Source organism: Mus pahari, chromosome 4 (assembly GCF_900095145.1).
Source record: "Mus pahari chromosome 4, PAHARI_EIJ_v1.1, whole genome shotgun sequence".
Classification (NCBI taxonomy): domain Eukaryota; kingdom Metazoa; phylum Chordata; class Mammalia; order Rodentia; family Muridae; genus Mus; species Mus pahari.
In genome coordinates this window covers 120791251-120808225 of record NC_034593.1, presented here as the reverse complement: position 1 = coordinate 120808225, position 16975 = coordinate 120791251, and the positions used below count along the sequence as shown (strand labels likewise).

Below are 16975 nucleotides of genomic sequence, written 5' to 3'. Positions count from 1 at the left end.
ATATATATATATATATATATATATATATGTATATATATATATATGTATGAATGGTCTTAAATGGCTAGTCGTCTTTCTTCCACCTCCCAAATGCTGAGATTATTGGCATGTACTGCCACAGTTGGTCTAGAGTTAAAGCCTTCATGCAGGCTAGGCAAGCATTCTCCCAACTGAACTACATCCCAGGCCTAAGAGGGTCCATTTCACATGTATCTTAATCAGAGCGGATTGTGTGATGTTCTTTGTTATCACTGGGATGTGTTTCTAAGGTGGTCACTACCCTAAACGTCTCTCTGTAGGCTGAAATTTTTACGTTTCTATCACAATCAACAAGTAGTGGCCTGATTTATTTGAATTGTATATAGGGAAATAATAGTACCTAATTTTATTTAGGGCTACACAGACCTATCACTGGAACTTTGGGTTGAAGAAAATATGTGTTAGTTTCATTTGACCATGGTTCCAGAGTCCCCGAACACTGTGGGACTCGATAGGGAATCTTCTTTTGTCCTACAGGGGATTTGAATATGGTGCTGAGACAGTTAATTCGATATTTTGCTTAGGAAGAGCCCTTAACTCAAGTCATCTGGAGTCAGACCTCAGTTTGACCTGAACAGGATGTGTCAGAGAAAGTTTTATCTCTACCTGTCAATCCAAAGCATCAAAGGGGCGGGGTTACTTTTCAATCATCTGATGGTCCAGAGCATCTTCCCACACTGCTTTGCCCTTCTTGGAGGGCTAGTTCATTGACTCCCTATTGTTGAATCCCTGTCGCCTATGGCTGGACACGTGAGACAAGCTCACGAGTGACAGATGCTTTCTTCTTCCTGGAGGCAGCCTCTCACCCACTCTCTTCCCAGGCGCCCTATCGTGTTCCATGGCAAACTGTCAGTATGGCTGTGACGTGGTCAAAGGACAGGTCCGATGTCAGTGTCCATCCCCTGGCCTGCAGCTAGCTCCCGATGGGAGGACCTGTGTGGGTGAGTGCACTCGGGAAGCATCTCTCAGGAGATGCTGTGGGGTGAGGGAGGCAGCCAAAGAGATAAGGAAAAAGGCAGTGATGTAGTCAGGTGTATAGCTGCCTTCCTGGAAATATCAGGTATTTTAGAAGAGGATTCTGTGGATGGACCAACACAATCTTATTTTTGAAACCAGGTTTTCAAAAGCATGAGACAGAGGGAACCATCCAAATGTGCAAAAACTCTGCAAGAAACAGAGCACTGTGTTCAGGAAAACTGGATCTCAGTTTCTGTAACTCAGAGGGAAGGGGGCAATGGAGCTGAGCAGGTCGCCAAGGCATTACACGGGTTGCATCACAGGGCGTAGCGTTTTCCCACAACATTGAGATGGCAGTTTAGATCATGGCAGAGTTTGGACTTTCTCAACCTGGCTGACTGCAGACTAGCTATGTAACCTTGGTTAGGAAAAGAACTGCTTTTCTCTGAGCTTGAGTCTCCCTTTCTTTAAAATGTGAATAATACTATACAAGACCATTGCAAGTGGCGAGTGAGCTCATGTGTTCCAAGAGTTCAGAAGAGCTCAGCGGAGTCTCCTGGATGGAGCTAGTCACTAATTAAGACCCGCTTACTAAACAGTTGCTGAATTCAAGACACTGTGCTAGGCTGCCTGCATAGCCTCAGGCAGAGCACATGAGGTTTTGGTCACTAAAAGAAGTGAGTGACTTCCTACTGGGGAAGACAGAACATTAATAATACTCAGTAAAATTACTGGCCCTGCTAAGTGCTAGCAGAAGGTAGTAAGAGAGACAAAAGGGTCTGTCTTAGAAAATCATCCATAGAGAATTCCTAAAGTTAGACCAGGGCCATTAGCTATAGAAAGAACATGCCAAGGGACCAAGGGATGGAAGGGGCAACCAGCTGAGAGCACATGGGCTGCTCTTCCAGGATTCCCAGTCCTCACAATGCAGCTCATGGTGATCCGTAACTCCAGTCCCAGGGCATCCAACCACCTCTGGCCTCCGTAGGCACGGGCCATGCACAGGGTGCACATGTCTACATGCAGTCGAAACAGTCGTACATAGAAAATAAAATTTAAAATAAATGTAAAGAGCCTGCAGAGAGGCGAAATGACTGGAGGAGATAAGATTGGCAGTCCAATTCCCAGACTTTTTTTTTGTTTGTTTGTTTCAGTCTAAAGTGAGGGATGCTGGGTAGGACTGGGGTGGTGGACGGCTCTAGGCAGGTTCCAGCAGTCTTTTAGAGGTAGAAATAATAGGACTTGGTGGTGATCTAGGAGTTGTTAGTGAAAGGTTTACCGAACTTTCTGGTTTAGGCAGCTAAGTAGAAGGCGTCGTATCTACTGCTGTTGGTTGTGAGCACAGAAGAATTCAGTTTAAGAGGATGAGGTGAAACCTGGAGGTGTGGAATTTTTTTTTTGTTTCGGGACTGTTTCCTTGTGGAGTGTGATGCTGGGGGATACCCAGTTATAATGAGCATCTTACTAAGATGCAATTAACTTGCGTTTCTAGATATTGACGAATGTGCAACTGGAAGAGTCTCCTGCCCTCGATTTAGGCAGTGCGTCAACACGTTTGGGAGCTACATCTGCAAGTGCCACACCGGTTTCGACCTCATGTACATTGGAGGCAAATATCAGTGCCATGGTAATGAAGCCTCCCATTCCTGGGTTCTCTTTCTTCCTATAGCGCTGAGAAGTCTCCAGCTGTGGTCACAGCTGGACTGTCGGGGACAGGGGAGGGAAGAGGCACTGAAGGAGCAGTGTCACCTTAACCCAACCAGTCAGTCATTCTGGAGCCACGGGTGCTTTTCTGTTCTCTGCCATTTTCTGGGGACCTCTGTAATGCTGTTTCATGTCACCATTGTTACCTTTGCAGACATCGACGAGTGTTCCCTTGGACAGCACCAGTGCAGTAGCTATGCCCGGTGCTACAACATACATGGGTCCTACAAGTGCCATTGTAAAGACGGATATGAAGGGGATGGACTAAACTGTGTGTGTGAGTAATGCCCCTTCCTGCTCTCATTTCCTCAGGGAGTACGGGGGGGGGGGTTGCATAAAGGCCATCGGCAAGGAAAATGAGGGACACAATTGGTTATTGAAGGTTATAACACTAGATTTTTTTCATACCTACTAATATCAACCTGGTATTCTATAAACAGTAAAATCAGTTATTGGGTAACTTTTAAAAAACAGTAAAAAAAAACCTCTAATGCATTCTAATTTTAAAATCTTTAGAATTTCCTGAGTAAAGTCTAGGGGTTGCTTCCTTTCGGCTAGGAAAAAAGATGGAGCCCTCTTTGGGAATTAGAGCTTGTTGAATCAGAAATAAACAACCATTGTTAGCATTGCATTGTGATATCTGGATATATTCTACATGATTCTTTTTTTTGGTTTGGTGCCTCTTAACTCTACTACTGAAAATAATTCCAATGTTTATTTTCTCTACATTTAAAACTGCTTTGCTTTTAGATTTTCCTAAGTTATCTTTGGAGTAGTGGGTTACCAGATAAACATGAAAAATGCATGCCCTTGAAGATGAAAGGTTGACAAACCAAAGGCCATAATTTGCCGCACGTTTCATGTAACACTAGATAATTTTTAAAAATTTCCTGAGTAAAATATTTACTGAAAAATCACAGGGCATAAAATCCTGTGGATTGAAGGGCTGTTGAAGTGTCGTGAAATCATTCCCACTCTGGAGGATATCATTCAGGGCAGATTAAATATTGATTCTTTTTGGTGAAGATTATCAGTGGGAAATATTACACAGATAATTTTTTTAACTTCAGAAAAATGTCTTTTTAGAAAGCAAATGTAAATTAGCAAATGTGAAGAAAAGCCAACTATAAGACTACTTTTTTATGTAAGTTAAATACATCTAAATTATAGGTAAGAAATGTCTCTGCCTAGTTTGTAGATTTCTGAGCACAGTTACATAACACACAGGCAGGCGGGGACACAGCACAGACTGCATTTCTCACAAAAGTGTGATCTTTCCATATTTTGGGAAAATACTGATTTCTGTTGCTACTGCTTTATAAATACTGAAAACATTTTTTTGTGTGTCAAATAATACATATTCATTATAGAAACAGCAATATATTTTTGCATGTATCCTAACACATACACATTTGTTATTCAGAAAACAGTGCGACTTCTTATAGACAAGGCAATAAATGCGGAAAATAGGGCCCAGTTGCCATGAGGTGTTTCTGTGCATGTGTTTTGATTACACTTTCCTGTTGCAGTTTTTAGAGAAAAATGTTTTCATGCTAATTTTTAGTTTTGGATTTCTTTTTCAGATATCCCCAAAGTCATGATTGAACCCTCAGGTCCAATCCATATGCCAGAGAGAAATGGTACAATCTCAAAGGGTGATGGAGGACATGTTAATAGGATTCCTGATGCTGGAAGTACGAGGTGGCCCCTGAAGACACCATATATTCCTCCTGTCATTACCAACAGGCCTACTTCCAAGCCAGCAACAAGACCTACACCAAACCCAACACCACAGCCTACTCCACCACCTCCACCACCCCTCCCAACAGAGCCCAGAACAACTCCACTACCACCAACCCCTGAAAGGCCATCCACCAGACCCACCACTATAGCACCTGCTACCAGTACCACTACACGAGTAATTACAGTTGACAACAGGATACAGACAGATCCTCAGAAACCCAGAGGAGATGTGTTCAGTAAGTCGCACAAATTATTATCTCTTTAAAGCTCTATGTATTGTACTTTAGGTGGATGAGTGTTTTGCCTTCACGTATGTAATGTGTACCCTGGCCATGCCAGCACTGGATTTCCCAGAACTAGAATTGCAGTTGGTTTTGAGCCACCATGTGTGTGCGGGGAATCAAACCTGGGTCCATTGCAAGAGCAATGACTGCTACTAGCCACCAAGCCATCTCTTCAGCCTTTATTATCAATCATCTTTTAATAGACCTTTTAAGATGGTGTTCAACCCTAGGCAATATTTTTGGTAAACTCAACTGCTACAAAGAGTTAGCTGTTTAAGGCCCATTCATGGTGATTGATGAAGGATAGAAAGCCGTGTGAAGAGTCAGTGTGACGGGGCATAGGGAGGAATGTGTATAGGTGAGGAGACTCTTACAAATGTCAGGTAGCAGAGCACAGAACATGACTGTTAAAATGTGGGAAACTTACTATGCCTAATGGTATTTAACTTTTAACCTAACTGTCCATCCATTCAGGAAGTATTTTGAGCTTCCTTTGGGGGGTGACAGACTGTGTTAGATAAACTATGTCAGTGAATGGGATGCCTGTAGATTGTTAGAGTGGAATGAAGGGGTCAGGTTTGTGCTATGTTATTTTTATGGATCCCTAAGTGAAACTAGACAGAGGGATTGAGGGAGGAGAAGCGTTCTAGCTAAAGGAAGAAGAGCAAAGAGAACCCAGGAGCATGAAGCAGTAAAGATGGTCAACTGGAGGGTTACATTGGGGAGGGGGCTGAGTATCTCCCCTCCTACTGGCTGTTAGCTGGTGTGACATGGAAATGGGTCACATTTAAGACTCCTTGCCCTTCACAGGTACAGAGAAGAGGGTAGAACCCTCAGTGGGAACAGGCAAGTGGGGATGAAAAGGTTCTTCTCTCATCCCCAGACTGAGATCAGCATAGTCATACGGTCTACTCTGTGTCTATACACTTGCCCTGCTTCACTTCGCTTATGATTGGCTCACTGTGCAGTCATAATGCGTACCTCCCTTGACTTTTATTCATTCCCAATTTACTCTATGCTCCTTTCCCCATGATGGAGCCAAAATGTCACTGTATACTTTTTTTTTGACATAAATAGAAACTGATGCTTGTAATTCGTTCGTGTGTGTGTGTGTGTGTGTGTGTGTGTGTGTGTGTGTGTATACACAAGTGTGTGCCAGTGTGTATCCACTTGCGTATGTGTGCATAAGGAAACCGCAGGACAATTTTGGGTGTTATTTCTTAGGTACAGTCAACCACATTTGTCTCGTGAGACAGGGTCTCTCATTGGTCTGGAATTGCCCAGTAGGCTAGTTATCAAGGTACAGGGATTCATCTCTGTCTGATTCTCCAGTGCACTGGTGGTTACAAACATACATTACCAGGCCTAGCTCTGTATTTTTAACCCAGTTTTCAGGGGTTCAACTTGAGCACTGTACTGACTGAACCATCTCCCCAGGCCCCTGTGACAGTTGTTGTTCTTCACAAGAGAAAATGTAAGGTGGTTTTTGCCTACATAAGATTATCAGGGTTTTTTGTTTGTTTGTTTGTTTGTTTGTTTGTTTTTGGTTGTTGTCTATTAAAAGGAAGATTGAGATTCATTCTATTGTGGTTGTGCATGTTTTAGAAAATCTGCCTAAGTTTTAGGAGAATTACATAGTAGCTCTCAAAATATACATGTCATATGTGCATATCTGTTTTTTAAGCTGGTTTTTAAATTTTTCTCTCTGTGTTCTCTCTCCCTTCCTTTGTATTTTCCTATCTCTTAGTGATCATTATATAATGTGCTTTTTAAACTCATGTCTCAACCAATTATGATATTTACATTATTTTGCTGCCTTTATTGTTCATTAAATTTTGGCAACATAAATATACACACTAATTGAGAGGACATCTTTCTGGTTATTCCTTTTAATAGTGTTTCTTTTTAAAGAGCTCCTCTTAATGTTTTTTTCTCCTCACATATAGATACACAGACAGGAATTAAAATAGTGTTGAAGCTCACCAGTAGGACCTGGTGGCATAAGACTTGAGTGGGGTGGGGCACAGCTCTGTTGAATGTTCAGAGCACTGGCTGTGAGACAGGACATGCCCCCAGGAGGTCATCCTGGTCCTGTGCCAGGGCTGTCACATGCCACAGATAGCCTTGCCAGGAACGAGTTCACTCTCCCTGCATCTTCAGCAATGACTGCTCTTCAGTCTGGTTCATGCATGGGAGAAGATTCTGGAGATGTCTTAACTTGGTTTCTTGTGGTTATTACATATATTCTGAAAAGTGAAAAAGCTACCAAGCTTTTTATTCAGAAAAAGAATTATCTATTCACTGTGAAAGTAAAAAGAAACGTTAGCACATTTTTAGCTCAACTGAGGTATTTTATTTTAAAAAGGACTACATGTAAGGAAGCACTGTGTCTTGTCATGAATTTGTGCCCTCTGGACCAAGTCTTCTCTCTCCTGGTTTATAGATCCAAAATCTACCATATATCCATAATCTAGATGATTGTGAAATACAATATTTTCCAGATTGTTAGAAACATAATCAGGTTCTGGTGCTGTATGTTACATAACGAAGGATCCTTTCCATGGTAAAATGTATTTATGTTAATAAAAATGTCTTTTTGTTAACATTATATAGATGTTATCCATTTAGAACAGTTATCTCAAAGCATGTGTCTGTTTCCTGGCTCTTCAAGTTAGTTAAAATGAAATTTACTTTATAATTTTATCCTATGAAGTATTGTCCGTTTAAAAGTTCATATTTTTTTAATGCAAGAAAGGCTTATGAAACAACATGGGCTTGCAAAGAGTACCATCAACACCAACATATTTCCTTTGCTACTGCTATGAGAGAAAGGATACAGAATTGCAAACTTTTATTTTAAACTTTAAGTAAGTGGTTTTTGTGATAATTGCCATAGTCTCTGGGTATTTTAATTTGGGGCCTAGAAATATTACTAAAGTAACATTACTTAGGTATCCAAGAGTCTTATTCTTATATCGCATAGCCTTGTGGGAATGCTTAAGTCATATCCAACTTCCCTTCCCATAACCCAGCTGAGAACTGAGACCTCCTTCTGCCTCACCTAAATTTATGAAAGCATAATATTTTTGTAGACCCAGAGATAATGGCATTGGGCTTTTGTTTCAGGATTCACTTCCCATGCACTTTGAGAACTACTTCAGAAAAGGAATCAGTCCTTTCTAAGTAGTTCGAGTTTTGTTTCTTGTTGCAGCTGAATTCTACTTCTTGATTGTGATAGCCTTCCAAATGACCCGTTATTTAAGATTACAGTTTTACTTTTACCTCATATAGGGTAACATAGCCATTGGCAATAAACATGCTCTAGAAATTTCTACATCCAGTGTGCTTTTAAAGTTTAAGCCTGATGTTGAGACTTAGCATAAATCGTAGGAAAAGAATATGAAGGCAGGCTGAAGCATTTGGAACGGATTCCCTCCAGGTATCTTTTTACAATACACTGAATCAGAAAACCTGGCTTTACTTCATATCTCTGGTATTTATGAGTTTGCAACTTTGCTCAAATGCTCTGTTTACTGCTGTGACGGGTGATGGATAGCCCAGGCCTTCTTTTCCACCATGTGGGTTCAAGGTCAGAGAGAATTCAAGTAAAAAGTGTAGGAATAATGATTACTTACTATACTTACTTACTTTAACCATAGTGGGGAGAATAAATATATTAAAAAGTCACCTTTCATGTAGGATATGAAATATTAACCACCTGTTTCAAAATAAGAATAGTCCAGGGCAGTGGTTCTCAGCCTTCCTAATGCTGTCACGCTTTGATATAGTTCCTCATGTTGTGGTGACCTCTCAACCATAAAATTATTTTCATTTCTACTTCATAACTTTAATTTTGCTACTGTTATGAATCATAACGGTAATATTTTTGGAGACAGGGGTTGGCAAAGTGGTTGTGACCTACAGGCTAAGGACCTAAGGGGTCCTGAAGATTATTTTGTTAAATGGGATTTAGAAAGCTAATGAGATGCATTTTCAGAGCTAATTGGATACTAGCTAACTGGCTGGTTTGAACTGTACTAATGTCCCGGACAAAGCGTGACGTCATTGTTCTTCCATCACTGGGTCAAGGCAGTGTTTCTCTAAGTGTGTTTCATAGGCCATTAGCTACCTGAAACATTGTGCAAGTTTGGAGGTCAAATACATTAAGAAATACCAGGTTTCGCTCTGCTGTCTAGGTGTGCTAGCTGTACAGCTCCTCAAACCTTTAATGTGCTAATGTCACTGTAAACCTCTAGGGGACGCCTCCTACAGAGTGTAACATCTTCAGATAGATTTAACTATGGGGCCATTTAACTCATGGGATTAGAATTCTCTGCCACCAGTTGTCTGGTCAGCTCTTGGCTGAACTAGGCAGTATGGAGACCACTCACCACATTAACCAAGAATCCTCACTAAGTAGCTTGCATTGAGACTATTGAGGCCGTTCTTAGATAGTCTGATGGAGAGAATCCTGTACTGAGCAGACACGAGCAGAAAAACAGATTGGAATATGCTAGTGTGCCTATCTAGATACAGGAGATCACGAGAAAACAGGGACTAAACACTAAAGCAAGACTTCTGTCCACAGAGATAGGAAGGGAAGAGCTAAGTAGGAGCAAAGACGATAAAGGTCTTAGCAGAGGAAGTTGCAGGAGAATTCATCCTCATCTAACAGTATAATAAATGAAAATTAAAAAAGACACATTCATTTTAAAAGTTACTTGGGAAAATTTCCATGTTTAAAATATATTAACTGAAAAAGTAAATGCAAAAATATAGAGAGACCATTTTACCCCAATTGGATATAAAAATACATGCCTCCATATGTTTGGATGTATATGAAAGTCAGGAAATTAAGAAATTCCTAAGTAATAACCATGGCTATACGATATTCCTGGTGCTTGGGGTGGTTTTCAATGCCTGCTTGTTATCCCCATGCAGTGATTTTTAAATTCTCCATTGTCGTCACTAAGGATAACCATGATTTACTGTAACGATGCCTCCTTAGGAGAGGGTAGTGGTAATAGACTCCGGCTCTCCCCAAGGAAGAGTGAAGAATGGGGTTGTCGTCTTGAGAAAGTACCCCTGGGACTTCTTGTTCTTAATCATGCCAGTTTCATTTGAAACATTTCTAGTTTTTCAAAATCTATTATGGGTTTTATTAACTTCTAACTCCTCTAAAAATGTCTTTAGAATAGAATGCACCATCACTGGCCAGTTTCAGCTAAAAGATTCAGATTACAAAATGGATAGAGTATCATTTGGGCCAGCAGACATATTTTTCCCCCAAAAAAGTGTTTTCAGAATTCAGGTTGAACTATAATAAACTAGAATACTTACTTAAGGTTCCTCTGGAGTGTATGCACTCTTGCACACTGTCTCGGGTCTTCAGTGTTTACAGATTATATGCTGGTCTTATTAAAATAAGATGCTAATTCAATGAGGATAGAAAAGGAGCACAGACTGCATTTTTCACACACTCACAGGTATGCTGTTCATATATTTGCAGGCCAAATTGTGTGGCAGGGTTCTCTAAGCCCCAGTGGCAGTCTCTATCCAACAGAACCACGACTTGCCTAAATACAGAATTAGCCAGATGTAGAATGTTCAAAATAACAATAATTGCAAAATATACAATTACTATCTGTACCATCTAAAACAAAGGGAAAGGTGTTATAGGCTCACAATTATAGAATATAATGTAATTTAGCTCTGCCACATTCTTTTATAAATGGCTGTGTCTGAAAACCAGTCTTGTTGCTGCTGAACAGGTGAATGGGTTGCAAACAGGAAATGAAAAATCACTTCAGTCCTTTTGCATGCTGCCCTGCGGCACCATGCTGTCCCTGGGGGTTTTGTTTTGTTTTGTCTTTCTATTATTTCTCTTCTACAGATGTTGTCGTCTGTAGACCCCAACATTTTTAGCCGTGGACATCTTTTAGTCTCTCTTCTCATCTGGGTGCTGATTGTTTCGGTGGAGGGGTGAGAAGGTCCTTGGACTGTAAGACCTGCAGAAGCCCCAGGACCATGCTAACGTCTCCCCAAGATTCAATCTCTGTCAGTTATTTAGAGAATCGTGTTGCTGCTGCTCACAGGTCAGGGTCTGGTGCTATGGAGTCTGACGGTTTTTAAGATTTTTTTGATTTGTATTTTAATGGGATTCTGTGGTGACTGGTGAAGAAAAAAATGGCTCCTCGCAGAAAGTATAAATTGAGTTCTTTGTGAATGATGTGACCTAGGTTGGAGATCAGAAATGTTAAAAGCTCCATGAGCATTTGCTTAAAAAGTTGTAATTAAAAGGATTGTATTTGAGACATGTTGCCAAATTCTTCTGTCTGTTTCTGCATCGGATCATTGAGGTAGTTGTAGTATGCACTTCACTGGGCAGCTTTGTGAGTTAGATGGGAAGGTCTGTGTAAGCCACATGTCACAGTGATTGCCACATAGGAACATTAGCTGTTTCTATGACCACTGATGCTGGATTCATTTGTATTGTAACAACAGCCTTTCCTAATTATTCACAAGATAAGCCATATATTCTAGCGATGACAAAATTTTATTTTTGATGCTTTTTATTATGGTTCACTGCAGTTTTACTGTGGCTTTTGGCCAACGCTGTCTTTTCAAACAGAATTGATTTGAATTAACAAGTGTGAGCAGAGAAGTCGAAGATGGAAGGGAGCTGCTTTCCATGTGCTTGGTGTATACCAAGTAACCGGAACTTTGTCATTAGATCAGGTGTTCATAGCACATGTGAAGTTAAGCAGATGTTAAACTAGAGAACACACCCCCAGCTTCTTCACGGTGGGTATAATGACAGTTGTCTCCCGGAGATGAATCTGTCCAGATGGCAAGCTTAAATGAAAGGTTTGATGAGGTAGCAGACACAGAAGCCCCACCCCCTTCCTCTTTTGATTGATGGTTTGGATGAGTGGGCCACACCTCTCTCGTACAGTAGGCGGGCTCTATACTCAGGTGTGCTATGCTCAGTCCAAGGAGCCGTGCTAGGCCTTTCCTCAGCACCTGTATGGTGCGCACACCGGCCTGGAGTAGCCTAGCCTTTATGGTGCACACTGACCTACCCTTTTCTATTTGCTTTGGTTTAGAAAGGGGCAGGAGGACCAAGCCTGTGGGATAGTCTCTTGATTCTTATAATCATGCTTAGTGAAGAACTAAGATTTAGAGTCTAGGTCTTCTTAGGAGTTCCCTGGGCAGTGCCTCTGAGTTCCTCTGAAACTTTCTAAAAGTCACACACAGTCTATGGAGGAGTTGGGGTCTGTTGCCACCACTACAGGCTCATTGCTAAGCAGCTGGGCCTGTGTTTACCAGGGAGGTAAGTTTTGTTAGTTCTGTTCATTGTTCTTAGGCTGTCTTCTGACTTGCAGGTCTTCCCTATGGAATAAAGTGCTGTCAATTTCTGTAGGAGCTCAGCAACCCTGTTCTTTTTTTTTTTTCTCTCTCTTTTTTAATTTCTTTTTTATTAAATATTTTCTTCATTTAAATTTCTTTTTTTTACATTTTATTATTATTATTATTTTCTTTATTTACATTTCAAATGCTATCCCGAAAATTCCCTATACCCCCCCCCCGCCCCTGCTCCCCTACCCACCCACTCCCACTACTTGGCCCAGGCCTTCCCTTGTGCTGGGTCATATAAAGTTTGCAAGACCAAGGGGCCTCTCTTCCCAGTGATGGCCGATTAGGCCATCTTCTGCTACATATGCAGCTAGAGACACAAGCTCAGGGGGTACTGGTTAGTTCATATTGTTGTTCCACCTACAGGGAGCAACACTGTTCTTGTGTCAGGTAACCAACATTTGCCTAAGATGTTTCTTGAATAAGAATAAGGAAATTGCAAACTCGTTTCTAATTTTTTTTTTTTTAAATTTTCTTCTCTCTGCTTAGTATGTTTTACGTTTGGAGTGGGAGCAGGAGGGAGAAAAAAGAATACTGCCCCATAAAGCCTTTACCATTCATTTCCATTCTCCATCCTGTTGTCTTTTAAAATATCTAGGTGGGTTTTCACCCATCTAAAAGACATAAGAATAAAATAGAGTTAGATATATCCATACCTCTCGCTTCAGTGCAGCAAACCTCTAAGCATAGAAAAAAATTCAAGACAGGGGTTATCTGTTATCTTTAGTCCAACAACAAACATCAGAATTGGCCTGGACAATGTCATACAAACCACCTTAAACAGAACCTGAGTATGAAAACCTGCCTCGGAGGAAGAATGCTTACAGGTTTGCAAGCAGCTTGTCAGTGGGAGGTATGTGCAGTTATATTTACATCTTCTTCTCTGTGTTTACTCTTGAGATTTTACTGGGTAAAAACTGCAGCTGACTACTTGAGAAATATTATTCATCAGTGTAGACTGTCTGTGGATATGGTCACGTCCTGGAGAGTCTGCACACAATAATAGACTGGGACAGCAGTTTTTGTGAGGACGGCTTCTTCTCGTAGTTGCTTTTTTCCTGATGGGCACCAGGACTCTGCAGCCATTGTGGGAGAGTCCTGTGTCCTTAGCCTGCTGCAATCACACTTACATCCCTTAGTCTTCATCTTTGGGCTTAGTACCCTCTATAACCCACAGTCATTATCATTTGGGATGAGTACCATCAGTAGCCCACAGTCTCCATATCTGGGGTTAGTACCTTATTTTATTTATACAGATTGTAGTTAGAAGCAACAGGCAAGATTGATCCTATCTATCTATCTATCTATCTATCTATCTATCTATCTATCTATCTATCCATCCATGTCTCAACGACAATCAAGATTGATTCATCCATCCATCCATCCATCCATCCATCCATCCATCCATTTTGAGACTGGGCCTCACTATGTAGCCTGGGTGGCTTGTAACTCCCTATATAGGCCACACTGGCTTTGAACTCATAGAGATCTGCTCCCCTCTACCTCCCAAGTGTTGGGATTAAAGCCATCTACCACCACACCACAAGAATATGTTTGTTGGTACAATAATGAATAATGTCAGAAAAAATTTGGAGAACAACTTTTAGCATGTGAACATTCTTTATAGTAAATGTGGTTAGTCATAAATGCTTTCTGTTCCCACCTTCCCCCCTTTGCCAGTCTCTAAGCTACAGCAGAGTGATGATTTTACCAGGCAAACCTTCCCTGGGCACCACTGTAAAACCCTTGGAGTGTTCGATTTCTATCAAGATAAAATCCAACATTTCAACAAGGCTTTAAACAGTCATTGTGCAACTGCAGTTTCATTTGGAGCTTTTCTTCCTGTGCTCAGACTCTCCCCCAAGCTCTTCGCCTGACTGGGGGTTCACCCTTTTATTCTCCGGGGCCTTCAATCATGAAACTCTTCCTTCAGATCTTAATACAAACATCACTTCTTAGTGAGTTTCAGCGTCTCCCCTTCCTGGGTGAGCTTTGCCAGGCTTTACTTGCCATACCCACACTTAAGCACCTCTTCCATTAAAACCCCATTATGCCCACCTTTGCCTCAGGGATGTAGGTTGGATGAAGGCAGGAGAAGAATACATTTGATGCTTTCCTGGTGCTTAGCCCAGTGCCCTGCACCTCATGGACACTCTGCATTTTGACGGATTACACAGTGAGTGGGGGACTTTGAAGGAAAGAAAATGAATAGACAGGAACACTGTTAACATCTTTTATTCTTTTTAATCATTATTACACCATTCTGGTTCTAAGAAAGTATTAAATATGTTTCTGCTTATTGTGTATCTAAAGTGAGTACTGACCAAAGTATCAAGCAAGGAAGGGTAGTGGAAAATGTGTAAATCGCTGCTTGTCTGTTCTCAGATACTTTATTATTTTCTACATTCATTAAAAGTGTTCCCTTGAACCAAAGAAAGCATTCACAGACATTTCAGTTTTATAACCTAGATTACATCAGACAGCAAGACTATCCAGAGCCCTTTGATCAAGATGCAAGCATCAGATATGTAGCTGCTGTGTATCGATGTCCTTTATAAACACCTCCTTTTCCAGATCACTTAGGGCTTGTTCGTATTAAAACTTCTTCCTTTTGACACCTCAAAATATAAAATTATAAAAGACTAAACAAATCAGAAAATATAAAAGTCACTTAATTTTCAATGTTCAGACTACCACATTATTAATGTACTCCTTATGAGTCTATTTTCTAGTCTTTAAAAAAACATTTTTAATGTGTTGTTGAGACACTCAAGTTTCCATGCTTATTTCAGATGATACTTTCACACACTATTACATCTGTCAGGCCCTGTACTCTACCCTCTGTTGACCCTTCAGAGTGATGTTCTTAGTGAGCCACCACAGTGATGGCAGGGGGTAGAGCGGAGCATACTGCGCTCACTGTAAGTGTAGATGGGTGCTGAGCACATCAGGCGGGCGAATCCTTGGGAATGCGGATCCGTGATCATCACTGCTAATTAGATAATTGTTGGAGTTGTCTGGTCTTCCAGAGCCATCTGAGGCTTTGCTGGTGCTCTTTTGCAAACGCTTCATCTTGTCCCTTTCTCTTTATCCACTGTGAGCCCAAAACATCATCTTTATCACCCCGGCTTTGGGCTTTTTGTCTGGAAAGTTCTGTCTCTTTCCCTTTCATGTTACACGATTCTGTCCGGAGAAAACCTCCTGCTCTTCCTTAAAACAGCCTCATGTGTCAGAGTACCCAGACACATCAGGAGACAAACAAATGCCATTGGACAGGCCTTAATGGGGGCTGGGTGGGGGAGCTGTCATAATGCCCCCAGACTCTACACCACAGGGGTTGTGCTTTTCCATTCGGAGTGTTTTATGTCACTGAAGAGGAGAACACATACACACTTGTGTCCTCATGTTTTTATGTCATGAGAAGTGAAGCACATTTACCTAGAAGGTTGTAGGTAAGAAGGAAGGTGTGCTCCGAGAGTCTGAAAATAAGGAAAGGAAAGCTGTCATTGGATGTAATTGCTGTCAGTCATTCAGCCCCAGGGACCAGTGAGCACCCTATTCACATCCATCTTCTGTCTTAGCTTCGATTCCGTCATACCTGTCAGCATGTGTGTGTGGGGGGGGTGGGGGGTGTCCTGTGACAGAGGAAGGCACTTCCATCTTGACTTTTGAAACAAAAGCAGGGGAACAATCCAGATGTAGTGAGCTAAATATGGTTGCAAATAGTCCAAGATTGTCATTTTTAAAAGTCCTGGCTAACAATAGTAACATAACTACAGGGGAAAACCTGTCTGAATGTCATCAGTTTTGTGGTAGTCTATGTCTTTTATTCCTTGTCTTACAAAAATAAAGTATTAATTAAGTTTCTGGCAGAAGGGAGTAAGGACTCCCTGGCCTCTAGTCAGGAATTCCCCTCCCGACCACAGCTTTCCGTGGGCTTTCTCTGCTCTCCGACCCAGCTGTTCTTCATGGCATCTTCGGGCATTTTTTCTTCTTTCCTGCCCCCTTTCAAAGCTTCTCCATTTATCTCCATGTGTGATGTCAGTGTCTGCCATTAGACTTCAAGCTCCATAGAATCTGGCTCCTTGTTGGTCTTGTTTACTCCCCTCGCTGTCTCCTCGGTGCCCACCACGGGGTTTGGCGTTGGGTTAAAAATCAAATATACATCGAACTGATGCGTAAACAAGGGTTTAATTGAATCAGTCCTCTTGAAGTGCATCCTTAAGCTCTAACCCACTGGTGACATTTGATGAAGCGTGTTGACAGAGAACGTGGGTTTCTGACAGGATCTGTGCAGTTGCTCAGTGATCACCAGGTCGAGCCCTGGAAATGCCATGTGAGTCGGATGTGATAGATGCCATTGAGGACCTCAGAGACTAGCAGCGTGTGTGTGTGTGTGTGTGTGTGTGTGTGTGTGTGTGTGTGTGTGTGTCAGACTGTCTGTCTGTCACTGCAGCTCCTTACAAATGCATAGGCAGGAAATACGCAAACAGGACTATTGATTCTGCCAAGAGTAGGAACGTGTTTAGAGCTTTCTCTGAGATTTATGCTGGGCCTGAAGGAAGAGGGGGCGTTGCTTGTTCAGGTTAATGAGTAGGAAGGAGTGGACCAGTATCAGGGGTGTGGAAATGGACAGCACGCTTGGGCAAGGATGGTCTGTGCTCACCAGGAAACCTCTTGTATTGGATCTTACAGGAGCTGGGGAACCTGTGGAGATCAGGAAGGCTGTGGAAATCAGTGTGGACTAGTGTGCACTACTGTGCAGAGGTCCTTAGGTGTGGACTAGTGTGCACTACTGTGCAGAGGTCCTTAGGTGTGGACTAGTGTGCACT

General features: G+C 41.7%; 1 protein-coding gene across 5 annotated transcripts in view; it reads left to right on the top strand.

Annotated features, from left to right (window-relative positions):
• The window catches only part of Npnt (nephronectin), a 69821-nt gene that overhangs the window by 41803 nt on the left and 11043 nt on the right, over positions 1–16975 (top strand). For all 5 annotated transcript variants that reach the window (XM_021195266.1, XM_021195265.1, XM_029537452.1 and 2 more), the window contains 4 exons: positions 861–980; positions 2489–2623; positions 2855–2977; positions 4284–4679. In XM_021195266.1, coding sequence (XP_021050925.1) covers positions 861–980; positions 2489–2623; positions 2855–2977; positions 4284–4679 — 774 coding nt within the window. The remainder of the gene's footprint in view (positions 1–860; positions 981–2488; positions 2624–2854; positions 2978–4283; positions 4680–16975) is intronic.